Source organism: Symphalangus syndactylus, chromosome X (assembly GCF_028878055.3).
Source record: "Symphalangus syndactylus isolate Jambi chromosome X, NHGRI_mSymSyn1-v2.1_pri, whole genome shotgun sequence".
In the NCBI taxonomy this organism is placed as follows: Eukaryota; Metazoa; Chordata; class Mammalia; order Primates; family Hylobatidae; genus Symphalangus; species Symphalangus syndactylus.
In genome coordinates this window covers 139258942-139283244 of record NC_072447.2, presented here as the reverse complement: position 1 = coordinate 139283244, position 24303 = coordinate 139258942, and the positions used below count along the sequence as shown (strand labels likewise).

General features: G+C 40.3%; 1 protein-coding gene across 1 annotated transcript in view; it reads right to left on the bottom strand.

Moving 5' to 3' along the window:
• Positions 1-2105: 2105 nt before the first annotated feature.
• ADGRG4 (adhesion G protein-coupled receptor G4) overlaps positions 2106-24303 on the bottom strand; it is a 113700-nt gene continuing 91502 nt past the window's right edge. The window contains exons 19-26 of the mRNA XM_055268008.2: positions 22973-23076; positions 20470-20591; positions 18373-18641; positions 15167-15245; positions 12514-12794; positions 6133-6234; positions 4681-4848; positions 2106-2541 (exon numbers count right to left, since the gene is read on the bottom strand). Coding sequence (XP_055123983.1) covers positions 2504-2541; positions 4681-4848; positions 6133-6234; positions 12514-12794; positions 15167-15245; positions 18373-18641; positions 20470-20591; positions 22973-23076 — 1163 coding nt within the window. The 3' untranslated portion in view covers positions 2106-2503. The remainder of the gene's footprint in view (positions 2542-4680; positions 4849-6132; positions 6235-12513; positions 12795-15166; positions 15246-18372; positions 18642-20469; positions 20592-22972; positions 23077-24303) is intronic.

Genomic DNA, 24303 nt, shown 5'->3' with positions numbered 1-24303 from the left:
CTGCTGGAGGTAGTGGCCTAAGTATGATGTGTCTGTATCTTTCCCTCCATGTCAGGACTCTGTGAATACTTGGGAGTTGATTGTTGATTGAAAGCAGTCCAAAGTTTCTAGGGTCTTTTTTCCATAATTACTTGGGTCCACCTTCACACAAGTGTCATTTCGTGCACCCAAGAAAAGCAAGCCAAAGGATGCCAGTAAGATATCAGTGTTTTCCCTGCAATTTCAAACTGCCTTTGAAATTGCAGAAAGCCTGTGTTTTCCTAATTAGCAAGGGGTGTCATGATAGGAATCATGAACTTTTCTATCAAATAACGTTTCTGTTCTCGACAGTCTGTCAGGTCATTAGAGATAGGCTGTACATTTATCACTCCAGCAGCAGCAGAACAATCAAGATTTTATTACTTGTTGAAAATAAATACAATCATGGGCATTTTAACAGCCAAAATGATCCCCCAAATCAAACCACTTGCAAAATGCATTTATTTGTAAAAGTGCTAATTGCAACCAAGTCTTGTCCATAAATCTATTTTTGAGTGAAAGTGACTTAATATTTTGGTTCAAAGGCATGTAACATTCAAGACACTTTGATCATTATTCATGTTAGTCCCTTCACACACACGGACAGACACACACACACACACACACACACACACTCACTCACCTTCCCCTACCACAAAAGTACACATGGAGCCACATGGGGAACAATGGATTTGACTCTGATGGCAGATATTCAGGGGCCTAAGGGCCAACCTAATTTTTACATTATGTGAGGTGTTGGGGGAACAATGGAGACCTAGGAGTTTTATACCAGTGACTGGCACCAGTGCTGTAGTCTGTTTGGTAGTCAGCATTAAATTTTGCTTAGAAGATCAATGTGATACCTTTAATGGGGTAGACATGGTAGGTTGGGGCCATGAGGGGATGAGTGGTAAGCTGATGGGGGTTTGAAAGAGAAAGGAGTGAAGATATACTCTGTTACACTGTGCTAGAACATTTTCAGACCTCATCTTATTTCAGTTTCACTTCAATTTTAGGATGCATGTATGATCATTATTACATCACAAGGTCGCACATCTAGAAAGTGACAGAGCTGGGATTTGAACCCAACTCTGCTGTCTCCACAGCCCACGGCATCATGCATATTCACAAGAGTCCTGGGGAACTTGATTTTTAGTATTGAAATGTAGGTGTTTATCTTTCTCACTGGAAGGGTCTGGTTATCTTTATTTACTTATGTATTCATTTATTTATTGCTCCAAGCAGTAATATATTCTCTCAATACAAGATTCAAAAGATACAAAGAGGTATAGGGTGAAAAGTAAATGTCTCTTTCTCCTTTGCCCCCAGACACCCAGTTACCCTTCCTGAAGGCAACCACTGATACCAGTTGCTTGTGTATCCTTCCAGAATGTTCCTCCTTTACTTATTTCTATCCAAGGACAAATGTGAGCAGCACACCTGACTGGGAAGCCACAGAAAGCAAAGCTGGCAAAATTTGTCTTCATTGATCACTCCGTTGCCTTTGGGTGGCCCTTTTTGCACTCCATCCCTCTACTGTTCTGCTCACCCCAACCCGGCCTTTCCTTCCTAGAGAGAACCGCCAGCTTTGAACAGTTTCTGTTCTGTTTTATTCCTCAAGACCCTGCTCACTATTCCTTGAGGGGCTGTATTGGCTGAAAAATTCATCCTTACTAAGGAATTTATGGGTGTCTGTGGATTGATGACCCACCCTTTCACAAAACGTGTTTACATTTTAATAAGAGCTTCAATCAAAAGTGTGAGTTGAACAATGGGGATCTCAGGTGCTTTGTCATGACAGGCCAACAGGGCAGAGTATTTTTCCAAAATGTATGACCTTGTGGCTCTTCCTATCTACTGCCTCTGTGGGTTTCAGGCCAACTGGGCATCCTGAAACTTTGACCACCTGAAATTGTTTGGCTCCCATGGCAGAGAAGTAAGGATTCTGGTCTTGATTTTTATTTTTTAAGGATGTGTACACTTAAAGCTTTTAAAACAAAATTTCCAATGCTGTAGAAATTTCTCCTCTAATATATCATAATGATAGCCTGAAATCTTATCCAAAAAAGAAATAACTATAACGACAAATAGGAGAATTATTCTGACTTTAATATTTATCAAATGTTATTCTTTCCCTTACAAAATAATAATTAAAATAGAAGGTTGGAGCAAATTGTTTCACAAATTCAACATTTTCCCCAATCAGGGGTTGGGAGGAGGCAAGTATCTCTACTGGGATTTATTGAAAAATTCTGTTTGTGAATGGAATTCATTTTGGGATTTTTGTTTTGCTTTTTATTTTTAATTTTTTAAATTTCCATAGGTTTTGGTGGAACAGGTAGTATTTGGTTACATGAGTACATTCTTTAGTGGTGATTTGTGAGATTTTGGTGCACCCATCACCCGAACAAGTATACACTTGGAATTCATTTTTATTTCCACAGGTATTATATTCTTTTTACATAATTAGGCACAACTTCACAACTCAAGGAGACGAACAGTAAGGATCTTTGTCAAAGTCATCTGCAGTAAAGAAAAAAATAAAATTTTCAGCTGTGGCATCAGGGACTTTGCACATAGTAGAAGCATAAGAAAATTTTATCAAATGAAGGAAAAAATAAAACAATTAGAAGAGAAGGGAAGGATATGGTGCTTTCTTTGGACCATTTTATATAAAATCTGGGGTGAATTAATTCATCCTGACAGCACCGTTTGGACAACCAGTGCATATGTTCTTCCTACGTTGTGAATAAGAGGCAGCATTATTGACCTTAACCTTAACCTAGGAGAGGATATTTATGTACAAACCTTGGAGGCCTTCAAGAGAAGATGACATAAAATGTGAACATACACATTTATATCCCTTATGGATTTGATATTCTTGCACTGAAAGTTTGGCTAATTCTCAAGCTTGAGAATGCCTGGTGGTACAGAGGGCATGATTTTTCACTCTCTGCCAATAGAATCAAGCTTCTGGCTGCCACTAGTACAATGGAAGGACCGAGATTTCAGTTTTAGAACCTGTGGCAGGTCTACCTGCCCCACTGGCTCAGTTCCTCTCAACTGATGAGCACTTTAATGTTGGTTTTCCAGGTCGATTGCTTGGTAAGACAACATCAATATCCTGGATATGGTATTTGCTACTGATCCTCTGAAGCAAAATATGTACACATTGGGCTGTATATTTGCTAATTAAATAGTCCCCAGGGACATCAAGAAATCCAATGCTAAATAACCCTCTTGAAAAATGTTATTTCCCAACCAGCCCCAACTATTATCTACTAAGGAGCTTCCACAACCCATGGCTTGTCTATGTCGTGGCACCCCAGTGACTTTATACGAGCACCAAGACATATCCACAGGTTAGTTGGCCAGAGTTTGATAAATGCTTGTGGCCAGGGAAAGGTTTTTCTCATGTGCATCACTAATTTTCCCACACAAAGATGGGAGACTGAGACGCTATACACTAGTCAACCAGACTAAACTGGAAAATAGCGTTGCCCCATACATGGTCCTGAAACTGGCAGGCTCTCAAGAGATTATCCATTCTAGTCCCCTCATATTAAAGGTAGAAAGAATGTAGCTCCAAGCAGAGAAGTGATGTGCTCAAGGTCACAGAGTGACTGACACAACTGGAACCTGAACTAAAGCCTTCCAACTCCAAGTCTGATGCTTTTTTAACCCACCATGCTGCTTCCAGATTGCCTTCAGCCCTTGGACATAGAACTGGTTTTTGGAGCCAACATAAAGAAAAATACTAGCGAATGAGGCAGTCCCCTACTTCCAGCACTTAGAAGGCAGGAGAATGACTACATCCAGGCCACCAAAGTGTGTGTGAACTGGAGTATACTTTGGTCTTAAAGAAAGGCAACCAAAGACCACTGCACTATCATCTAACTAGAAGCACACAATGCAGAATCATCACAGTATCAACCTGAAGTTCTTAAGTTCCTGCTCACTTTGCCTTTCTCTTTACTTTAAGCCTGTAGGTCAATCCTTTTCCTACACTTTCTCTTTTTACATAATTAGGTACAATGCCCCATTCCCAACTGAACATCTGTCTCAGCTTAGAAATATGGCTTCCTATGGAAGAAGCTCAGCATCTAAGAGTGATGTGTATCTCTGAGAGTTTTCTTGATAGGACTAGCCCTGAGAGCCAGAAGACCTGAATTCTGGCCCCAGTTCTGCTGGATGGCTGAGGGCTGAGGGCTAAGTGACTGGCCCCAGTTCTACTGGATGGTAAGGATGGGCTCAGTGACTGTCAATAAGGCATTTTCCTTTTCTCTGATTGAGGTTTCTCAACTATAAAATGAAGGGATTGGACTAGACAATGTCTAAGGTTCCTTCTGGTTTTAACGGTCTGTGACAATTGTTTTTAATTACTCCTGAATTTTCTAACCTCCCATCTCTTCTTTCCTCTATTAGTCTAATAACACATTTATACTTACTAAATTTACTAGGCACAGAAACACCTATACACACTTCTGTCACATTTCTATGCTTCTATACACACTTTCTCAGCCAAGAATGAGTCGAGGTATACACACGCACATGTGCATTTAGTTTTGAAGAGGAAGTATCATCCAAGACCCAGTATGTGGTCTCACGTTAATTCAGTATCTCTGGAATATAAATATAGACAACACAGCCTTTTTTTCTTACCATTTGGAAAGCTTATTTCTGAAGGTGTGCCTTGTGCAGAGCCTAAAGATTTGAAAGTGGAGCTAGTTGCAGTTGACTTGAGAGATGGTGTCAACAGTTTGTGCTCAAAGATTTTCTTTAGTCCCTCCTGTTTATATCCAACGTTTATCTGACACCGGCTGCTCCCATCTGAAATGATACCAAGAAAAGTTACAAATATAAAACTCATGAAATTCTATACTTAAAGTAATGAATTATATGGTATATAAATTACACTTCAATAATCTAGTTTAAAAATACAAAGCTTAGGCCAGGCGCGGTGGCTCATGCCTGTAATCCCAGCACTTTGGGAGGCCGAGGTGGGCGGATCACCTGAGGTCGGGAGTTCGAGACCAGCCTGACCAACATGGAGAAACCCTGTCTCTACTAGAAAATACAAAATTAGCTGGGCGTGGTGGCGCATGCCTGTAATCCCAGCTACTTGGGAGGCTGAGGCAGGAGAATCACTTGAACCCGGGAGGCGGAGGTTGCAGTGAGCCAAGATCACGCCATTGCACACCAGCCTGGGCAACAAGAGCAAAACTCTGTCTCAAAACAAAACAAAACAAAATACCAAAGCTTGATGCACAGTGTTCATTCTGGGTGCCTGAAGGAGTCAGCTTTTCTATGAAGTTGTAAGAAGTAGGTTTGTACGGTAATGTGTGGTATAGGAGGAGACAATTCACATACCAAGGATGCCTGCTTTTCCCAGAGCACAAGGACCAGCAGGTTGCTGATATAGCCAACATAAAGTGGGGAATGGGGGGAATCTCAGTGCTACTTGTAGAATCTTAGAGTTCAAGTGCTGCCTTCACTAAAGAAAATGGATTAGGCTTTGTATTGAGACCGAGAGAAGCTGCCTGAATTGGATGGAAGATCCTTTTGATACATAGAACAGCAGTTTGCCTGCACTGGAAACATTCTCAAGGGAAGCACCAGGGCTAAGAGGAAACATCTGAGTTCACTACATCCCCCAGTTTGTGGGCCATCAGTACACCTGTGCAGCCCACTGGCCAGGCATCTTAGGAATGTTTATAAGTTCTCGCCATCTCCACCACCACTCCTTGCTTCCTACATCCATTCAACACACTGTTGGCTACCAGCCAGAAACCCCTGAGACCCAGTGCCTGGAACACAGTAGGCACGCATTCAGTGTTCTTTTAATTGAATTGAGACTGATGTGACAGTGAGGGTAAGCAATCCAGGGAATCTGGGCCAAAACAAAAGCATCCCTAGTTTAAAATATGGCCCAAGTCACAGTCTTCACTTGACTTCATTCATCTCAGCTCAAAAGCACAAATCATTTTTATGGCATGGAAACAGCCTGTGTTTTGATGCTGATATGTTGTAAGTACTCAAGTTAAGAGACAAATTAATCTGATCAGTTTTGTAAAACATGTAAAATTCAAAACTTCATCCAAACTGACATCTTACCAGAAGAGTTATCCAATCGCAACCACCCACAACAGAGGTGTATCTGCCACTGCTCCCGCACACTCTCCTTCATCACACAGTGAAACACAAAAATGAAGAATCCTAAGCCAGGAGAAGAAGGTCAGTCTTTTTCGGTTTCTTTCACCAGCTGTCACCAATGCCCTGACTCAGGCCTGCTCCTGTCACGAGAGATACTACTTTCAAGGAACCCCAGGGCCATTACTGGCTTTCTGATCTTGTCTTTGTAGACTCCCTCCCAAAGGCAAAAATGTCTATATCAAGACTTCATGTCAACTACTGTTTTGCCCCTGGGCTGCTGTTCATCCTAGAGTGTGAGACGTAAGGTAGCCCCTCTCTGAGATTGCTCTCAATGATCCCCACATCCTGGCACTGACATCCTTGTGTAGTTTACTTCCACATTGTACCAATAGAATATAGCAGAAGGGATGGCATGTCACTTCCAAGGTTAGGTTATAAAAGAGCGAGCCCTCTCTCATCCCTCTGAAGGAAGCTAAGCATTTTGTCCTGAGGACATCCTAGCATCCCTGTGGAGAGGCCCACATGGTGAGGAACTGAGGCTTCCAGTCCACGACCATGTGGATGAGCCTTCCTGGAAGCACATTCTCCAGCCCCAGTCAAGTTTTCAGATCACTGCAGGCCCCGATGACAGCTTGACTACAACTCCATGACAGTCCCTGAGTCAGAAACACCCAGCTAAGCTGCTCCTGAATTCCTGATCCTCAGACACTGTGTGAGATAATAAATTTTTGTTGTTTTAGGCTGGTAAAAATTGTTGATGTGTTATATAGCAATAAATAATTATTACACATGCTTTTTCGCATAATGACACCATGTGGAAACCATGGATTTGACCCTCAACTTCTAATGCCAGCCCTGATTTTGTCCTGCAATGGTGAGGGAGGGGCTGAAAGTCTTTGCCAGCAGTGCTGGCCATTTCTTGTTCCCACCCTCTAAAATATGTCCTTGAAAGATAAAAATATAACTTAAGATTATCTTGGCCACGAGTGGTGGCTCACGCCTGTAATCCCAGCATTTTAGGAGGCAGAGGCAGGTGGATCACTTGAAGCCAGTAGTTCAAGACCAACTTGGTCAGCATAGAGAAACCCTGTCTCTATTAAAAATACAAAAATTAGCTGGGTGTGGTGGCACATGTCTGTAATCCCATCTACTTGGGAGGCTGAGAATCACTTGAATCCGGGAGGTGGAGGTTGCAATGAGCCAGAATTGAGCCACTACACTCCAGCCTGGGCGATAGAGCAAGACTCTGTCTTAAAAAAAAAAAAAAAAAAATTATCTTGATTGCAAATTCCCTGGAGGACCAATTAGATTTCCTGCAGTTAGGGGTAGGATTGGCAGAAATAACTCCTGTCAATAGCCTGACTTATATTTATGGTCCACTACAAAAAGTCTTTATCCACAAAATCTTTCCAGATGCCTCAAACTGAAACTCATTTTTCCCACTTCTGAACTCTCATAACATTTTGTTTCTTGTATTATTTGCTATATGTAGCCATACAATTATTCATCTATTTCCCATTTCTCCACCTAGCTGTTGAGTCTTTGAGGGCCGAGATATGTTTCCTTTTCATATTTATGTCATTTTGCCTTTTGTCTTTAATACACTAAGTGCTGCAGCTCAATAAATGTATGTTGATTTGAACTCCAAGACACTTGGTACACAAACTCTCACATCCACCTACAACATAGTGATAACTGCTTGAGCCTCAAAATATTTATTTTGATCCAAGTGCAGTTTGGAAACCTTTGTTCTCTATACAGGTTCACCTTGCCTCTAAATTGGCCGGTTGTCCTGAAGGTAAATGATTAGTATCAAAGAGGTCTTAACCCATTGTAAACTGAGCACCAGTCTATTGTAAATGTCCCAAAGCAAATTTCAGCTTGAGCACTACTGGAAGTAAAGAATCTTGATTGAGGCGAGTGACAGTCTCCTGCCATATTCTGTCCTTGTTTGACCATACCTCCCACCAGCACCATGTTCAGTTTGGAAGGCTTTGTTTTAAGAGGAAGATGATAAACAGAAGTATTCAAGAATACAGTGAAGAAGGATAGTGAAGAAAAGCTGGAAGAGTTGGGATATTGTATCTAGATTAAAAAAAAAACTTGGAGTGGAAAACATAGGGTGAGAAGAGATGCTTACTTAGCCACAGATCTGAAAGGGCTGTCATGAAAAGGACAAATTAGGCTTGTATCTGTACAGTTGCCCGGTTAGAACCAGGAGCAATGGAAGAAAGTTTCAGAGCAACATGTACTAACAAATCACAGCTAGTGTTTATTTAGCAATTAGTATATGATAGGTATTATACCATTAGTCTCATTTTTATAGTTGAGGGAACTCGGAGTCCAAGAAGTCTAGTAAACTTGACCCAGGTCACAGAGCTAACATTGAGCTGGCAGCACCAGCTCTGAATGCAGTCTGACTATAGAACACAAGGGCTTAACTACTGTACTATACTAGCCTCAGGTAAGGAAAACTGGTATCACATCAGAGCTGATAAGAAGTTAAATGCTTTGCTTTACAGAATGGTGAGCTCTTAGTCCCTGGAAAGTTTCAGGCAGAGGCAAGTGACTTCCTATCACTCGATAGGAAGTTTGATTGGGAAGATCTTGGCTCCCTAGCCCCAGCCCTGAGACTCGGATTCCAGGTGGCAGGCAGCAATCTGGAGGCTAAATGGAATGGCATGTCTCGCTAACTCTCCCAAGGGCTTTATCTCCATGTGTAACCAAACAACTGCGGGGATGAATTCAGCAGTGTTCGCTGTTTTTCTGAGCAGCAGCCACCTGGAAGTTGGTGCAGCACCCCGAGGAGAGCAAACCACAGTCTCAGAGCAGGCAAAACTCCTCCAACTTCAGCATGTACAAGGGGTGACAGTGACATCAAGCACCTATTACTACTCTGATTTCTTGCATGGAGTTTAGTTTTCAGACTTAAAAGGTTATTTTGTGAATTCCAATGAGCTGCCTGCCAACTCTCCCCCTCTGCCTGACAGCTTTCCTTTTCCTTTCCCATAACAGATTGATCTGCTTACTCACTAGGAAAACACAGGCATGAGGGAAGATGTCAGGTTTTTGTCACCTGCATTTTTATTTGTGCATTCCTCCTTCACAAATAGCTCATCATGAGCATAATTTTTTCCCACTTGACCACAGGTCACCCCCATCCCCTTCAGCCAGCATTGCAAGCTTGTCATTTGTCTTTTAAATGACTACTTTGTTCACTCGTTCCACCGTTTGTTTTGGGGGTTATTCGGGTTGTGTGTGTGTGTGTGTCTTGAATTTGAAACTCTGAGCTCTGAAAACTCCCTTGCTACAAGATGGCACATGCTATCTTGCAGTCTTTTTAGGCAGGACTGGCAAGACTTTGTGCTTGATGGACATAAGGCATATCTGACAGACAGAAACAGCTTGGCTCTTTTGTTGCTGGATCTATGGGACTTTGATTTTAGTTTTCAAGAAATACCCAATTAGAACACTTATATACTGTTGGTGAGAATGTAAATTAGTTCTGCCACTGTGGAAAGCAGTTTGAAGATTTCTCAAAGAAATTAAAACAGAGCTACTATTTGACTCAGCAATCCCATTATTGGGTATATATCCAGAAGAAAACAGATCACTCTGCCAAAAAGACACATGCACCCTAATGTTCATTGCAACAATATTCACAATAGCAAAGACATGGAATCAAACTAGGTGCCCATTAAAGGTAGATTAGATAAAGGAAGTGTCTACATAGCCACCATGGAATACTACACAGCTATAAAAAAAAGAATGAGATCATGTCATTTGCAGCAGCATGGATGCAGCTAGGGGCTATTATGCTAAGTGAATTAATGAAGGAACAGAAAACCAAGTACTGCATGTTCTCACTTAAAAGTGAAAGCTAAACATGGGGTACACATGGACATAAAGATGGCAACGGTAGACAACTGGGGACTATTAGAGGGGAGAAGAGGGAAAAAGTAAGGGTTGAAAAGCTAACTATTGGGTACTATGCTTACTACCTAGATGATGGGATCATTCATACCCCAAGCCTCAACATGACATGATATGCCCAGCTAACAAACCTGCACATCTACCCCCTGAATCTGAAACAAAAGTTGAAAAGAAAAGAAATATCCTATTAAATTCTGCTTCTATCCATGCAGGCTCCTTCCTTAGATGCTACTTTCCACCCTAAGAGTGGTTTTGAAAACACCCCTGCCCCTCCCTTTTAAGCTCGAAATTGCCTTGCTTTCTTGATCTTTTGCCAGCTTTCCTTTAACCCCTCTTTCCACAGAGTGAGTACATTTCTCCTCAGAATCACTGAGCCAAAGAGAAGCCTGGAGTTACCACCGTGGATGAAGCCTTCACAGGCACCTGGGTTCTAAACCGTTTCCGTGGACATTCTACACCATGGCTGGTTAGTTCTCGAGGTTAGAGCATCGGGTTAGAATACTGTAGTGTGGGGCCAGACAGTTCTATCCAGAGAAAAAGTGTAGAACCATCACCAGGGCCTCAGTCCTACACTAGAATACAACCTTCAGTTCTACACTAGAATTCAACCAAGTGCCAGTAGCCTCAAAGGGAACCAAGCGAGGGTGGTATTGAGAGTTTCTAAAAATTCCATTCCTACTACCAGAGGCAATAAAAACGGCGTGCGAAGGAAGAGCAACACATTTTGTGACTTCTTACATTCCAATTAGAACATGGCTGTATATGGTTGGCAGGATCTGATGGGACAAAAAGTTTCCGTTGATCCACTTCATTGCTCTAAAATAAGATGGTTTCTTGAGTCCTAAAACATAAAAAACCATGCCTTCTGCTACATTGCTTCCCATCCCCCGACTCCGCAGCACTTTGCAAGTGCCTGTCATGTAATGACTGCATGTCAATTTATTTTTCTCAAGGTTCCTCAAGGATTAACAATGACCACAATAAAATGTTCAGAGGTTTTTAAGACACTACATTAAAACAAGTTTTTAAAGGCATTTTAAAATAGAGCTTTTACCATGCTAATGTATACAGTGCTATTCCAAGAAAGGGAGAATGTAATTTGCCACATTTCCCAAAGTTATTTGACCATAGAACTTTTTCCTTGTGGGAGCATCCCATGGTACCATCAGTGGGCTTCAGTATGGAAAATAAGGGTTTACTGAATGAAAAAAAAATAGTGGAGAGCATGAAGGGAGACTCTAACTCAATGAAATGCCAACTTGACTCTCAGCCTGTCCCAGTAGCCCAAATGGACTGGACGACACTTGAGGATAAAAGTATGGGGTAGAATTAGAGACTCAGACAAAATCATTTTGCATGCCTCTTCCCCCCAATATTTTTAATAGGCAAAATCAAGTTAAAATGAACATCAGCAATTATTCAGAGTTATATGAACCAGATCTCTAGCTTTTTTTTTTTTTTTTTTTTGACAGAGTTTCTCTCTGTTGCCCAGGCTGGAGTGCAGTGGCACGATCATAGCTCACTGCAACCTCTGCCTCCCAGAGTTTGAGCAATTCTCCTGCCTCAGCCTCCCAAGTAGCTGGGACTACAGGCACACACCACCATGCCCAGCTAATTTTTATATTTTTTAGTAGAGACGGGGTTTCACCATGTTGGCCAGGCTGGTCTCAAACTCCTGACCTCAAGTGATCCGCCTGCCTCGGCCTCCAAAAGTGCTGGGATTCCAGGCATGAGCCATCATACCTTGCCCCTAGTTTTACTTCTCATGCCATCTTTTGTCTACCATTTCATCACTTCATTGATTATTTGTTCATTTCATCAGAATAAAGGAAAATAATTAAAAGAGCTCTAGGGCCTTTAGCTTAGGATCATCTAATTCAACCAATTGTTGTAATTTTTTTAAAGGCTGTTTTATAGCAAACTCAAGGCTATAACCTTGGCCTTTCCCACAGCCCTTTGCTTTTAACCTTCATTCCTGTATGATTCTATGATAGTCTAGCCTGGCTCTTTCCCAAAATATTAGGATATCAGATGCAGATGGAGCCTATGGGGTTAAAATTTAATGTTTCTGCTTTCCAGTTAATTGCTATATTTAGCTGGATTGTGTACTTCAAAATGTCAACGTGAGTGTGAATCTGTACATTTTCTATCTCAATGTGTTGATACAATGAACACTATAAGAAGTATTGCCAATCAGTGTTTGATACAGACATTTCCAACTACCTAAAGTTGGGTTACCTATCTGGGCTTCTCCCTATACCACTGAGCAAGAGAGAGTGGGCTGTATGTGCATTTAATGAAGACTAACATCTAGTTAATGTTTCCAACAGGTGAGATTATTTTCCAAAGCAACAAAAGCTTTGCTGGAGGTGTAGCTGGCCACAGAAAAGGCAAAAAAGCAGCAGTTACCTTGCAAAGTGTTAAAAATGGCAAACAAATACAAGAAAAAGTTCCTCACGGGTCCCCAAGCAAAAAAGGCAAACCCCCAGGTGAGGCCAAGTAAGAATGTCAGGCTCGTTGTGCCTTTGAGGTCATGCAGGATCATCTTCCGCCGAGTCTTCTGGCTTTGGGATTTCACAGAATTCAGTTGAACAAGAACAGTGCAGAACATGGAGAGATTCATGAGAAATATGAGGCAAAAATAAGCCACCACTGAGATGTAAAAGATCGAATCATCTTTAATCCAACAACTGTAAGAAACAAAGAAGACTATCATGAGATAGGGAAACATAAAGTCCTATTTCTCAGAGACTGAAGATCATCTAGTGAATTTTATTTCACCCTAAGGGCATCTGCCCTAGAGAAATGAACTTGACAGAGTTCACTCATACCAACTGGAGGCAGAGCTGGGACAAGAACTTCAATCTCCTGAGCCCCAGTTCAGGGTTCTTTCCAACACTAAGTCAGAAATCTTAGAGGGTGTTTCTGCCCTATATATGCAGAAACCTGTCAGTCCAATTCCCTAGGAAACGGTTCTCTTCGTTAACAGCAGAAAAACGAATGATACATTTTCCCCCAAAGTGGCTCTCCATCGCCGTGCTCCCCACACTGCCCCCGCACGCCCCCCACCCCGCCACCACCTTATATCTAGGCTCTTATTTGCAGGATTAATTCTACTTTACAAGATAAATATCACAGTGAAAGGATGTGAGCAATGAATGGCTTTTCTGAAAGCTATATCAAACAATGGTGAAATTATGAAAGTTAATGAAAATGCTACAAAAAGAGAAGAGCTCTAGGTGTACTGCTTTAAAATATGATGTATTTGGAAGACAAAGGCAACACTGGCTACTGGATTGATTAACGACTCTACAATTTTTATTAAAGAAAAAATATGCAGTGATTCATAGGAACAGATATTCCATTTAATAACATTTGCAATTACTGGAGGCATTTTCCCTGATTTTTGAACACAGAGAAGCTTGACTAATTTAAATGTGTGTCAACTTAGCTGAGCTCTCTTTTCTAAAACCAGGAAAATCTCTTTTGGTCACATTGTTTATGTTGGCGTGGATACTTTCACATATGTGTGAGTTTGTGTGTGTGTTGCAAACATGTTAAAAAACATTTAATTTTCCTAATAGATTCTGACACCTAGAGTTCCCTGAATATCATCAGCATCCTTAAAGGACGCTATAGAAAACTGTTAAAATGAGATAGTGTTATATGTTTGGGTAGAGAATCACCTCCAAGATATATTGTTAAGTGGAAAGACCAAGGTGCCAAACGGTCTATATCTACCACTTGGGTAACAAAGTATGCAAGAAAATAGCCATACAAATGTGATCATTGGTAATAAATTGGTAATAAGAGTTACCTCAGGAGGGAAACTGGGTAGCTAGGGGTTGGAAGTGGGGCTTACTTTTCATCCTCTACCCTGTTGTACGTTTGGATTTTGTTCCATGTGCATGAATTACTTCTTCAAAATATAATTTGAAAAAAAACTATTAGAGCAGTCGGCCTCTTACTAACCAAGTCACATCTGAAAAGTCTCTTTTGGGAAAAAGTGGAGTTGATTTTGTTCTGGTTTTGCTTTTGCTCTTGCTTTTGATGGTTCAAGAAGGGTCACCATTAGGTAGACACTGGGGACCTTTTAAGTCACAAAACAGGCAAAGGGGGAGGATGGAGGGGGAGATGAGAAGGAAGGGAAGAGAAAATGGAAGAGAAAGAAAACATAACAAGGAATTTTAATTAGAAAGCATCTGCTGCAAAGGGCAAAATAATTTTGACCCCCTGGTAACTGTCATCTCAATATGAAAGATGGGGGAGTCTTGGAGCAGGACCTTCTACATTTAATTCCAGTCCAGTGGGAGAGGAAATCTATAGTGGAAGAGAACTTGAGAGGCAATGATAAAAAGAATGGAACAATCAGAAGTGTAAAATGAGATTGTGCAGCCTAAAGGACCACAGGGCAACTATCTACACACCTACACGCCTGTAAAAGAAGGTTCTGGAGAGGTGGGGTGAAGTGAATTGCTACTCTTGTGTGATTGTGGTTGAGAGAACTAAAGAGATGAGCTTATACATCAAATGGGAGAAAAGGAAAAAAATGAAAAGAAACAAGAGAACAACAAAGCCGAGGCCGTTTACAAAGGAAAGCTGTTCAGCGTTCTTCAGGGAAGACCCTTGTTGTTGAAAGGTAAAAAATGTTTCCCAAATCATCTCAGAATTTTCTTGTAGTGGCCACTCTTTGCAATGACCTGATGTGTGAGCTTTGTAATCATAATACGTGCCAGTTACACAGCATTTGCCATAGAATAGGCAATATGCTGAGCACATTACATACATGATATCATTTTAATTTACACAGGACATTAAGAGAAAACATTATTATCCCCATTTTCCAGAGGAGGAAATTGAACTAAAAGGTAAGGTAACTTGCCCAAGGTCATAGAGGACCCGGGCAACTACCATCACATAAATGTGGCCTATGTTTAGGGCAAAAGGACTTAGGTTGATTTCTGAAGCCAAGGGTCAAGACCAATCCCAGGCCAAGAACACTTTACCATACCCTGCTGGGCCACAGCCCCACCACCAGAGAAACAGAGATGCTGGTACTTACAATGGAGTTGTTGGGCTCAGAGTTCCATACAGATCTTTTTTCACACTGACTGTGATTGCCACCATGATAGCTGGGATTCCTGCAGTGGGAAAGCAAGTCAAAGGCATTTCATCAGGTAGCAGGGAGGCAACCTAATCAATGACTGTGGGTGATGATACATTAAGACACTGTTTAAATGAGCCACAGATGTGAGGGCATCAAAATACTATTGTTTGCAAAATGTTTGTGAATTCTTCCAAGTTAAACATTTCAAGGAGTTCTCCAATCTGCTAAACTAGACAGCATGCCAATGGCTCCAATACAACGCCCACTAGTTATTAAAAATAGCTCAAGTGCCAGAAAATCAACTTGGCAAAAGAAGTATCTAGTTGATTGGAATGCAAGTTCGCATCAAGCATTTCTTCTTAGATGATGAGCCCCTAATTTTTACTCCCTTTCACATCGCCCCTTCGTTCCCAATAGCTTTTTGTCTAGGTCACCTTAGGAGAAGGGCACAGGCAATCAGCTGCAGCCTTCAGTGCTTTTTTGACAGGGAAACTGTTTCCACACTCGTTACTAGTTTGACATTTTGACTAGATCGACCAGTTAACAACAACTCAATTCAGTCAGACTATAATAAAGCAATCAGTTCAGTCAAAATGGTCAAACGTGAGGAGAGTGTAGACACAGGGTTTAAAAATCCAATTTCTTGTACATTTGCAAAAAAAAATGATTTCTTTATCTCTCAGTTGTATTTCTCCTAGACTAAGCGCATACACCTACATACATTTTAGGGGTTTTGTTACATGCTTCCCAAAGCTGTTCCAAAGCCCAGAATGCCAAATATCTTGAAAAATCCTCCACTGTCCCATTCTGTGATAAACAGGATGGTCACTTCAAATCTGTATAGCCCACCCCAAGCACAGCACCTAGAATGCTGCAGATGTTTTTTAAAATAGAAGGCTGGAAGGGAGAGACAGGGGAAGTCCTCATATTTAGGATGGAAGTTGTGCAGCAGTCTTCAAGCTGTGTTTACATATTGAAAATTTAAAAAAAAGATCCCTTCTGTTGTTATTTTAAAAATATAAACAAATCTACTGTCTTGGACAGGGATTCATTAAGTTGGTGCAAAAGTAATTGTGGTTTTTGTCATTAAAAGTAATAAACCTTTCCAACAGGTTGCTTTGGCATTCATAAGGCAGAGCTTCAAACATACAGATATTAATATCTATTTTCCTTACAGTTGATTGCTTTTGTCTAATATTGAAATGCTCTAAAACTCCCTGTAGTGGGACAGCTCAGCTGTGGCTCCTTGGTGACCTTGCATGTATCCACATAGACCACACAGGTAAAGGCTTATCTGAATTTGGGCAGTGTGCCCTGCGCGCCTCCACAAATTCGAGAAGATGAGAGGCCTGTGAGGAGGTGCTCCGGGACCATCTTCTACTCACCTCCCTATCTCCTCCAGGAGGCTGTCAGGAGACAGCTTCTCATCATCTCCCAGGGTTCTGCAGAGGTGTGGGCCTTTGTACCCTGCCCCCTTAGAATAGGGCTGCAGAATAGGAAACAGCATCACTTCCATTTAAAACTAGCTCCTCAGCCACCAAGAATCCTACAACTCACGTGGCAGTCGTCCATTCCCTTTGTTTTCGGGTTGTTCTTTTTAGCGTGGGGACAAGAATGTGAAAGCTGGCACTTTTAGGTACTCTTCCTTTCACAGTTTATGTAAGTAATAAACTGAAGGTAAGAGTGGCTTATTGTATCTTTCTTTACTGATTAAGCCAGTCAGACTTTTTAGCTTGTGTGTGTAACTAAAGTTTTCCTGCTTCCAAGTACCAAGCTTTAGCCTTTCCTGCCTCTCCTTGTAACCCAAGAAATGTGTATGAAATTAGAAGATCAAAGAGATAAGAAGTGAGTCCTGGAGGAAGGGTTTAAAAAAGAAGCTGGGAATGAGTGATGATGAGGGAGAAGGAAAGCCAGGATGAAATGATATTTACAGCCCTTTCACAATGGGCCATACGTGGGTTATCTGCTTTTTGGATTATTCATGAAGCCTCTTCCACATTTTTCAATCCTCTAATTGAATCAAGATGAGGGACACAAGGCACTAAGGGGAGTGTATCGACTGCTTTTGTCTCTGTGTTTCTGATGGATTCCAAAGTGTACTAAAACAAGCTTTTAGATTATGATCTGTTCAGTATTTGCCTGTCTCTGCTCCCCATATTAGCATAGATAATAGCACTGACTGTGTATCCAGTGAAAGCATGTACTATGTTAATGAACTCATTAAAGGGATGAGTAGCTAATTAGAAGGGTATTGTCTTCACAAAGGCAGTGGAAGATAAAATCTGTGTTCCTATGTACCCAAGGTATGCTACTTAATATACATCTCCTACACATCTAACACATTTTCTGAACCCAAAATCTGCCTTGAATACACAAGGGAGAGAGAGGAAAGGAGCCGAGCTGACCATGTTAGTCAGAAATACAGGAAAGCAAGCCAATGAAATGACATTTGTATTCAGACAGATCTATGCTGAGGACCATTCCTGGCTTCTTCCAAGGCCAGCAATGATCATCACAGTCATGAGGTGTGATGAGAGTCAGGTTCTGGCTGACCCAGCACTCTTTCACCCATTTCAAGTCTTTTCCCTGTTCTTTAAACAATATGGCAAGACCATAGAGGTTACAAGTCCAAACTATGGAGACAAACTTCCTGGCTCAAATCCCAGCTCTCTTGCCTACTAGCTGAGTGAGTTTTGGCAAATTACCTCATCTTTCTGTGCCTCAGTCTCCTCATCTATTAAATGGGAATAATGATGGAATCTATCCCGTGGAGATATTATGAGGACTAAATGTGTATGTAAAGCACTTAGAATAGCATCTGGCACATGTAAGTGCTACCTAAGTGTTAGCTGTTTTATCAGTATTTGTTGTGACTGTAACTTCTGTAAAGGAAGAGATAAAATCTGTTCACTACTGTAGAGCCAGCACTTAGCACAACACACAATAAGTGCTCAATAAATATTTCTGCACCAACTCCTCGCCATAAAGGTTAAAAATTGAATTTACAGAGCAATACAGGCAGAAAAAAAAAGATGCATGCCCAAACACCAGCAAGGCGATCCTTAATTTTTGACGTATGATATTAACAGAATCTAACAGAGATAGAATTAGAAAGACAGGCTTAAGACATAAATATCAAAAACAATGGCAGATATACTTACCCCAACCAACTAGACAAAATTTAAGGATATAATTTGGAATGTATATGTTGAAGACTTTGACTAGAGCCAAATACATGTGGACTGCCTCCAGGCCCATCCAAGTAAAAGAAACAAGCAGGAAGTAATGAAGTGCCACTGCAGCTGTGATACAAACTCCCGCTTTCTGAAATGATGACAACCAAGAATTGATCAGAAATACCAGGTTTAGCATCAGTAGTGCTGTGCACAGGTTGATCAGAATTTTGGCAGGATAATCTTTTCGAAGTTTGCTAAAAGAGAAAGTACAATGTTGTTAGGTAAAGTCTGTTTTTTTTTTTAATTAAACATCGCCACATCTTATCTACATAATAAGTGAAAGAATAAAAGAATTACTCATCTTTGCTTATACTTTGAAGTCCCTCATTCTCTTTCCAGGTAGAGTCAAAGCATAATAAATATAGTGACCTTAACTAACAGAAATAATAATAGCCTCTCTCAACTACGCAGTTGAGAGAGGCTATTATTTTTCTTTTTATCTTTTAGAAAGAAGGAAGGAGTTTCCTGGGTATTATGAGTCTATCACCACTGCTTCAGCAGGCTGGAGCTACATATTACCAAATAGCAGGATGACTATGGAAACCATTCCAAGTAGAGCTACGTGGATAGTTCTAAAGATCCCGACATATGGCCTCATGGAATAAGTGATTGCAACTTTACTTTGCAGAAACTCACCCAGTATTTTTCAAAATAAAAAAATATGTACTACCCCCTTTGATTATTTTACATTGTTATTAAATATTCATTGATTTAAATTTTGCTGTTTTCATTTTGTGTGAATTTTTTTCTGAGATCAATAGTAAAGTGCACAAGTGTTAACAATATAACTTGATGGATCTTTACATATGTATATACCTGTGGAACTTCGACACAGATCAAGAGATAGAATATTTTCAACATCCCAGAAGGCTCCTTCATGCTTCTCTCATTCAATATCACCCACCAGAGGTAACCAATACTCTCACTTCTATCCCCATAGATTTCACCTGTGTTTGGAACTTTTTGTAAATGGAACCACACAGTATGTTGTCTTATTTTTCTGGCATCCTTTGCTCAATTCTATGTCTATGAGATTTAGATATTATGTTGCATTGTATAGAAGTAATTCATTTTTTACTGCTGTGTAGCATTCCATTTTACAAATACATCACAATTTATTCATCCAATCAACTGTTAATGTAAATTGGGGTTGTTTCTAATTTGAAGCTACTGTGACTGAAGCTGCTATAAATATTCTTGTACATATCTTTCAGTGGATATATGTACTCATTTGTCTTGAGCATATATCTAAGAGTGAAATTTCTGGGTCAACAGCTAGATGTATATTTATATTTAACAGGTATTGCCAAAAAATTTTCCAAAGTGTCTGAACCATTTTACATTCCCACTAGAAAATGTATGAGTTCCAGTTGTTCCACATGCTTGTTGACACTTGCTATTGTCATTATTTTTAATTTTAGCCATTCTGGTGGGTGCAGAGAAGTACATAACTGTGGTTGTAATTAGGATTTCTCTGATGAGTAATGATGTAAAGAACTTTGTCATATGCTTATTGGCCATTTGGTAAAGGTTAGGCTTAGGCATGGATATTCTCTTTTGTGAGGTGCCTGTTCAAGTCTTTTGTCCATTTATAAACTTTACTGTCTTTTGCTTTTTGATTTATGAGAGTTATTAATACATTCTGCATACAAGTCTTTTATCTGATATATGCATTGTGAATATCTTCTCTCTATGTAAGGTTTGCCTTTCACTATCTGAATTGTGTCTTTTGATTAAAGAAGTTCTTAATAAAGTCTACTTTATCAAATTTTCTTTAAGGGTTGGTGTTCTTATATCCTATACAGAAATCTTTTCCTATCTCAACTCCCTTGTTTTACAAAAATCCAATTAAAATATTTTTAGAGGAGCCTTGATATTTTGTTTTTAACTCGTCCACTTCATAATCTAATGGATCTGACTTCTTCCTATTGTGATGTGTTCATGAAATTAACAAAGTTACAATGGTAATAGCATCCATCAAACCAAATTAAATATGCTCAGAGCAAGGCTGTATCAACTTACTGAAAAGCTATGTATGTCACCACTGCAACTCCCAGGAAAATGGAGGAGATTCCACATCCGGTGTATGTTATAAGCGCTAATATCTGTTCATTCACTGTATCCACTGTAGACCTGGATAAATCCTAAGGAACACAATGTGTTGTGTTTTACACATACACCAGAGCAAGTTTATGGCAAAATGCTTCCAGTGTTCACTAACGGGAAGTTCCCAGGATGTATAACATTTCTGCCATAGCTCTTCTAAAACCAGATTATGTGAATGGATATATGATAAGACCAAATATTGTTTGTTGAGTGTGCCTAGTCCAACTGACTGTGTACAGGGCATGGGGAGACATCAATAGCATTGGAAGAACATTTGGTCCTTGGCTTCATCATCATTAACATGTTCTATATTTAAAATATAACCAAGCTGAGAGATGTGAATTTGGGATGCAAAGTGAATAATTATCTGAACTGAGCATCTCAAAACACTACACAGAACAGCAAAAAAAATAAAAGTCCTTTTCCTTAGACCTTAAATAGCCTTCACAAAATTAACAAGCAAAATGGACCTTAGAGATCACAAAGTTCAGTAATTTATTAATTAAGTACCATTAAAGATCTGAAATGACATGCAAAATTATTTGAATATATGTGTGCACTGGTCTAAGAACAAAGCCCGTAGCTTTCATCAGATGATTAGAGATTCATGACTCATAAAAGGTTAAGAAGCAGTGTTTACTTTGGTAGTTCTCAACCAGGAGTGATTTTACTCCTCTCCCAGGGACGTTTGGCAGTATCTGGAGACATTTTTGATTGTCACAACTGGGGAGGGTGCTACTGGCATCTAGTGGGGAAAGACCAAGGATGCTGCTAAACTTCTCACAATGCACAGAACAACCCCCCACGACAAAGAATTATTTGGGGCCGGGCGGGGTGGCTCACGCCTGTAATCTCAGCACCTTGGGAGGCTGAGGTGGACAGATCACGAGGTCAGGAGATCGAGACCATCCTGGCCAAAATGGTGAAACCCCATTCCTACTTAAAAAATATAAAAGTTATCTGGGTGTGGTGGTGGGCACCTGTAATCCCAGCTACTGGGGAGGCTGAGACAGGAGTATCACTTGAAACTAGGAGACAGAAGTTGCAGTGACCCGAGATTGCGCCACTGCACTCCAGCCTGGTGACAGAGCAAGACTCCGTCAAAAAAAAAAAAAAAAAAAAAAAAAAGACAGAACTATTTGGCCAGAATATCTATAGTGCCAAGATTGAGAAACCCTAGTGTACTCCAGTCATTCACATTTCAGAAGAAAATCTAAGATTCAAAAGAGGGAAGCAACCTGACCAAGATCACATAGCTAGTTACAGACAGAGCTGGAACAAGAACCCTGGTCTCTCTCTCTCTTTTTTTTTTTTTTTTTTTTTTTTGAGACAGGGTCTCATTCTTTTGCCCAGGCTGGAGTGCAGTGGCCTGACCATGGCCCACTGCAGCCTCAGCCTCCCTGGACTCAGGTGATTATTCCCACCTCTGCCAGGGAGGCGGAGCTTGCAGTGAGCCAAGATTGAACCACTGCACTCCAGCCTGGGCGACAGAGCAAGACTCCGTCTCAAAAAAAAAAAAATATATATATATATATATATATATATATATGTAAAATAAACAAATATAAAACAGACCCACAGCCCTCAAAAAGCTAACCATTCTTTGTAGGAACAAGTAACATATGACACATTCAGATAACAGTATGTAATAAAGTTACCTAAGAAATCCAGGAAAGTATTCTGATGTGGGTAGAGAAAAAGGAATACATTTGAGAGTCATTTGGAAGAAAAACTCAGCAAATACTTATGATCCTTCTTAAATTTAAATATTGTAATGACCAGACCCTTTAATCCAGCAATTCTACTTCTGTCAACTTATCCCTGCAAAAATACTTACACCAATGTTTGAAGATACATGAGTAAGAATGTGTATTACAGCAATATTCATAATGAGAAAAACAGCAACAGCTATAATGTCCGCCAGTCAGGGATTAGTTAAATTTACTGTGTTAAACCCAAGCAATGGTATACTATAAAGGTATTTTAAAAATTGAAGTATAATAGATACATACACATTTGCCTGAAAGTTGTGCAATATATATTGTTAAATGAAAAAAGCAATTGGTACAAACAGTACGAATAATTTGATACCATGTTTATAAAACAAAAACATACATTCCTATATACACAGGAAAAGAACCTAAATGAATATACATGTTAGCCTGTTAAAGGTGGTGATCACTTGGGAGGGAGGTTACAGGGACCTTTTCTGTACTGTTTGAAATTTGAGAAGCAAGCGTTAATTTTATAAGGAGAAAAAATAAATATTTGTTTCAATCTGATCTACTTTGGATGAACAAATTGGAAGGGGGCTTTTTTTCCAAATGCATACCATTTTTTAATAACAGTTCACACATATATTACTGGTCTAATAAAAATTGTCAAACTTCCATCGAGGAGTGACTAAGAGACAACTCACCATTAAGACTCCAAAATGGGTGAGGTGGTCACACTGACAGATTGTGTAATTTACGTTTGTTTCCTTTACTTTACAGCCTGACGAATTCCATCCACCCAGCCCATCTGTAGGAGACAGAAGGAAATTTCAAAGCAATTTTGTTTTTCTCAGAAATGTTTAACTTTCCATTATATTCACTATCCAAACGTGTGTTATAATTAATATTATTTGCTAAGACAGCAAGATTAGGGGTATAATTGAACACTGAAATTAAATTAAGTCTAATAGACTAAATTGACTTTTTGGGGACTTCGTAAATGGCATAACTTCTTTGGCTCTCCCTTTTCCTGTTCTTATACCATACCTCTATAAATTAGGACAGACTCTAACCGTGAACTTTTTTTTAAAGTAGCCAATAAATAGGAAGCAAGCAGATCTAGAATCTTTTTAAGGACATGGATGTATGGAATATAAGCTGGCACTTGAGCTTACTCAGAGGGACTGGAATAGACATCTGAACACCCAGCTGAACCCGCAATTCAAAGGGTCTCAAGTGCTTTCAATCAAAGTCAGATCATGGTCTGGAGCTCTGCAGGGCCAATTAGAGCCTCTGCTCTGCTGTACATCTGGCTAGTTTCTTCTGGGCACACTCAGGGTTTAGAACTAACACTCATATCTCCATAACCTGTAGATCTCAGGTACTAGATCAGATTGAGAGTAGAACTTCCCGAGTGGCACTAGACCAAAGGGGTTATCCCCGGTCAGGCAGCTAAGTCTGGTCAACATTTGTCCATCTGGGGTAATGCCATAGATTCCAGAGGTTCTAGATCCACGGGGCAGAGGTGCAGGGGCAAAGGGTGACCTGGGAGTACCCCAGCAATTTGCGTTAATGAACATAGAGATCAACGTATTGAGTTTGTAGGGGACAAAGCTGGTCACTTTATAGGAGTTTTATCCTGAGAGACTTGGAGGGGATCAGGAAAGGGCAGTGTTATTTTTGTTTGTCAGAAAGAAGTAGTATTCTTATACTCTGGGGAGCCGAATGGGAAGAGAATTTCCATTTTGTCCCAGAATTCCAAGGATAGTGAAAAAGGGAAAGGTTCCAGGCAGAGTTTCCACAGGCAGAAGGACTCCTCACTTAGCCACTCCTGGCGTTCTTAGGGAAATTTATTCTGTGTGGAAATTCTCTGAGATTTGGTGATAACCCTGGATATTTCCAGTGAAGATGGCAATCCTAAGAGCAACCCAGTCAGCTATGACCATTCCCAGTCTTCTACTGTCTGTCTCCAAAGACTCACGCTTATTCAAGCAAGCAGGGTCCTTAGAGACCAACCAAGAAGTTTCATCTCCTC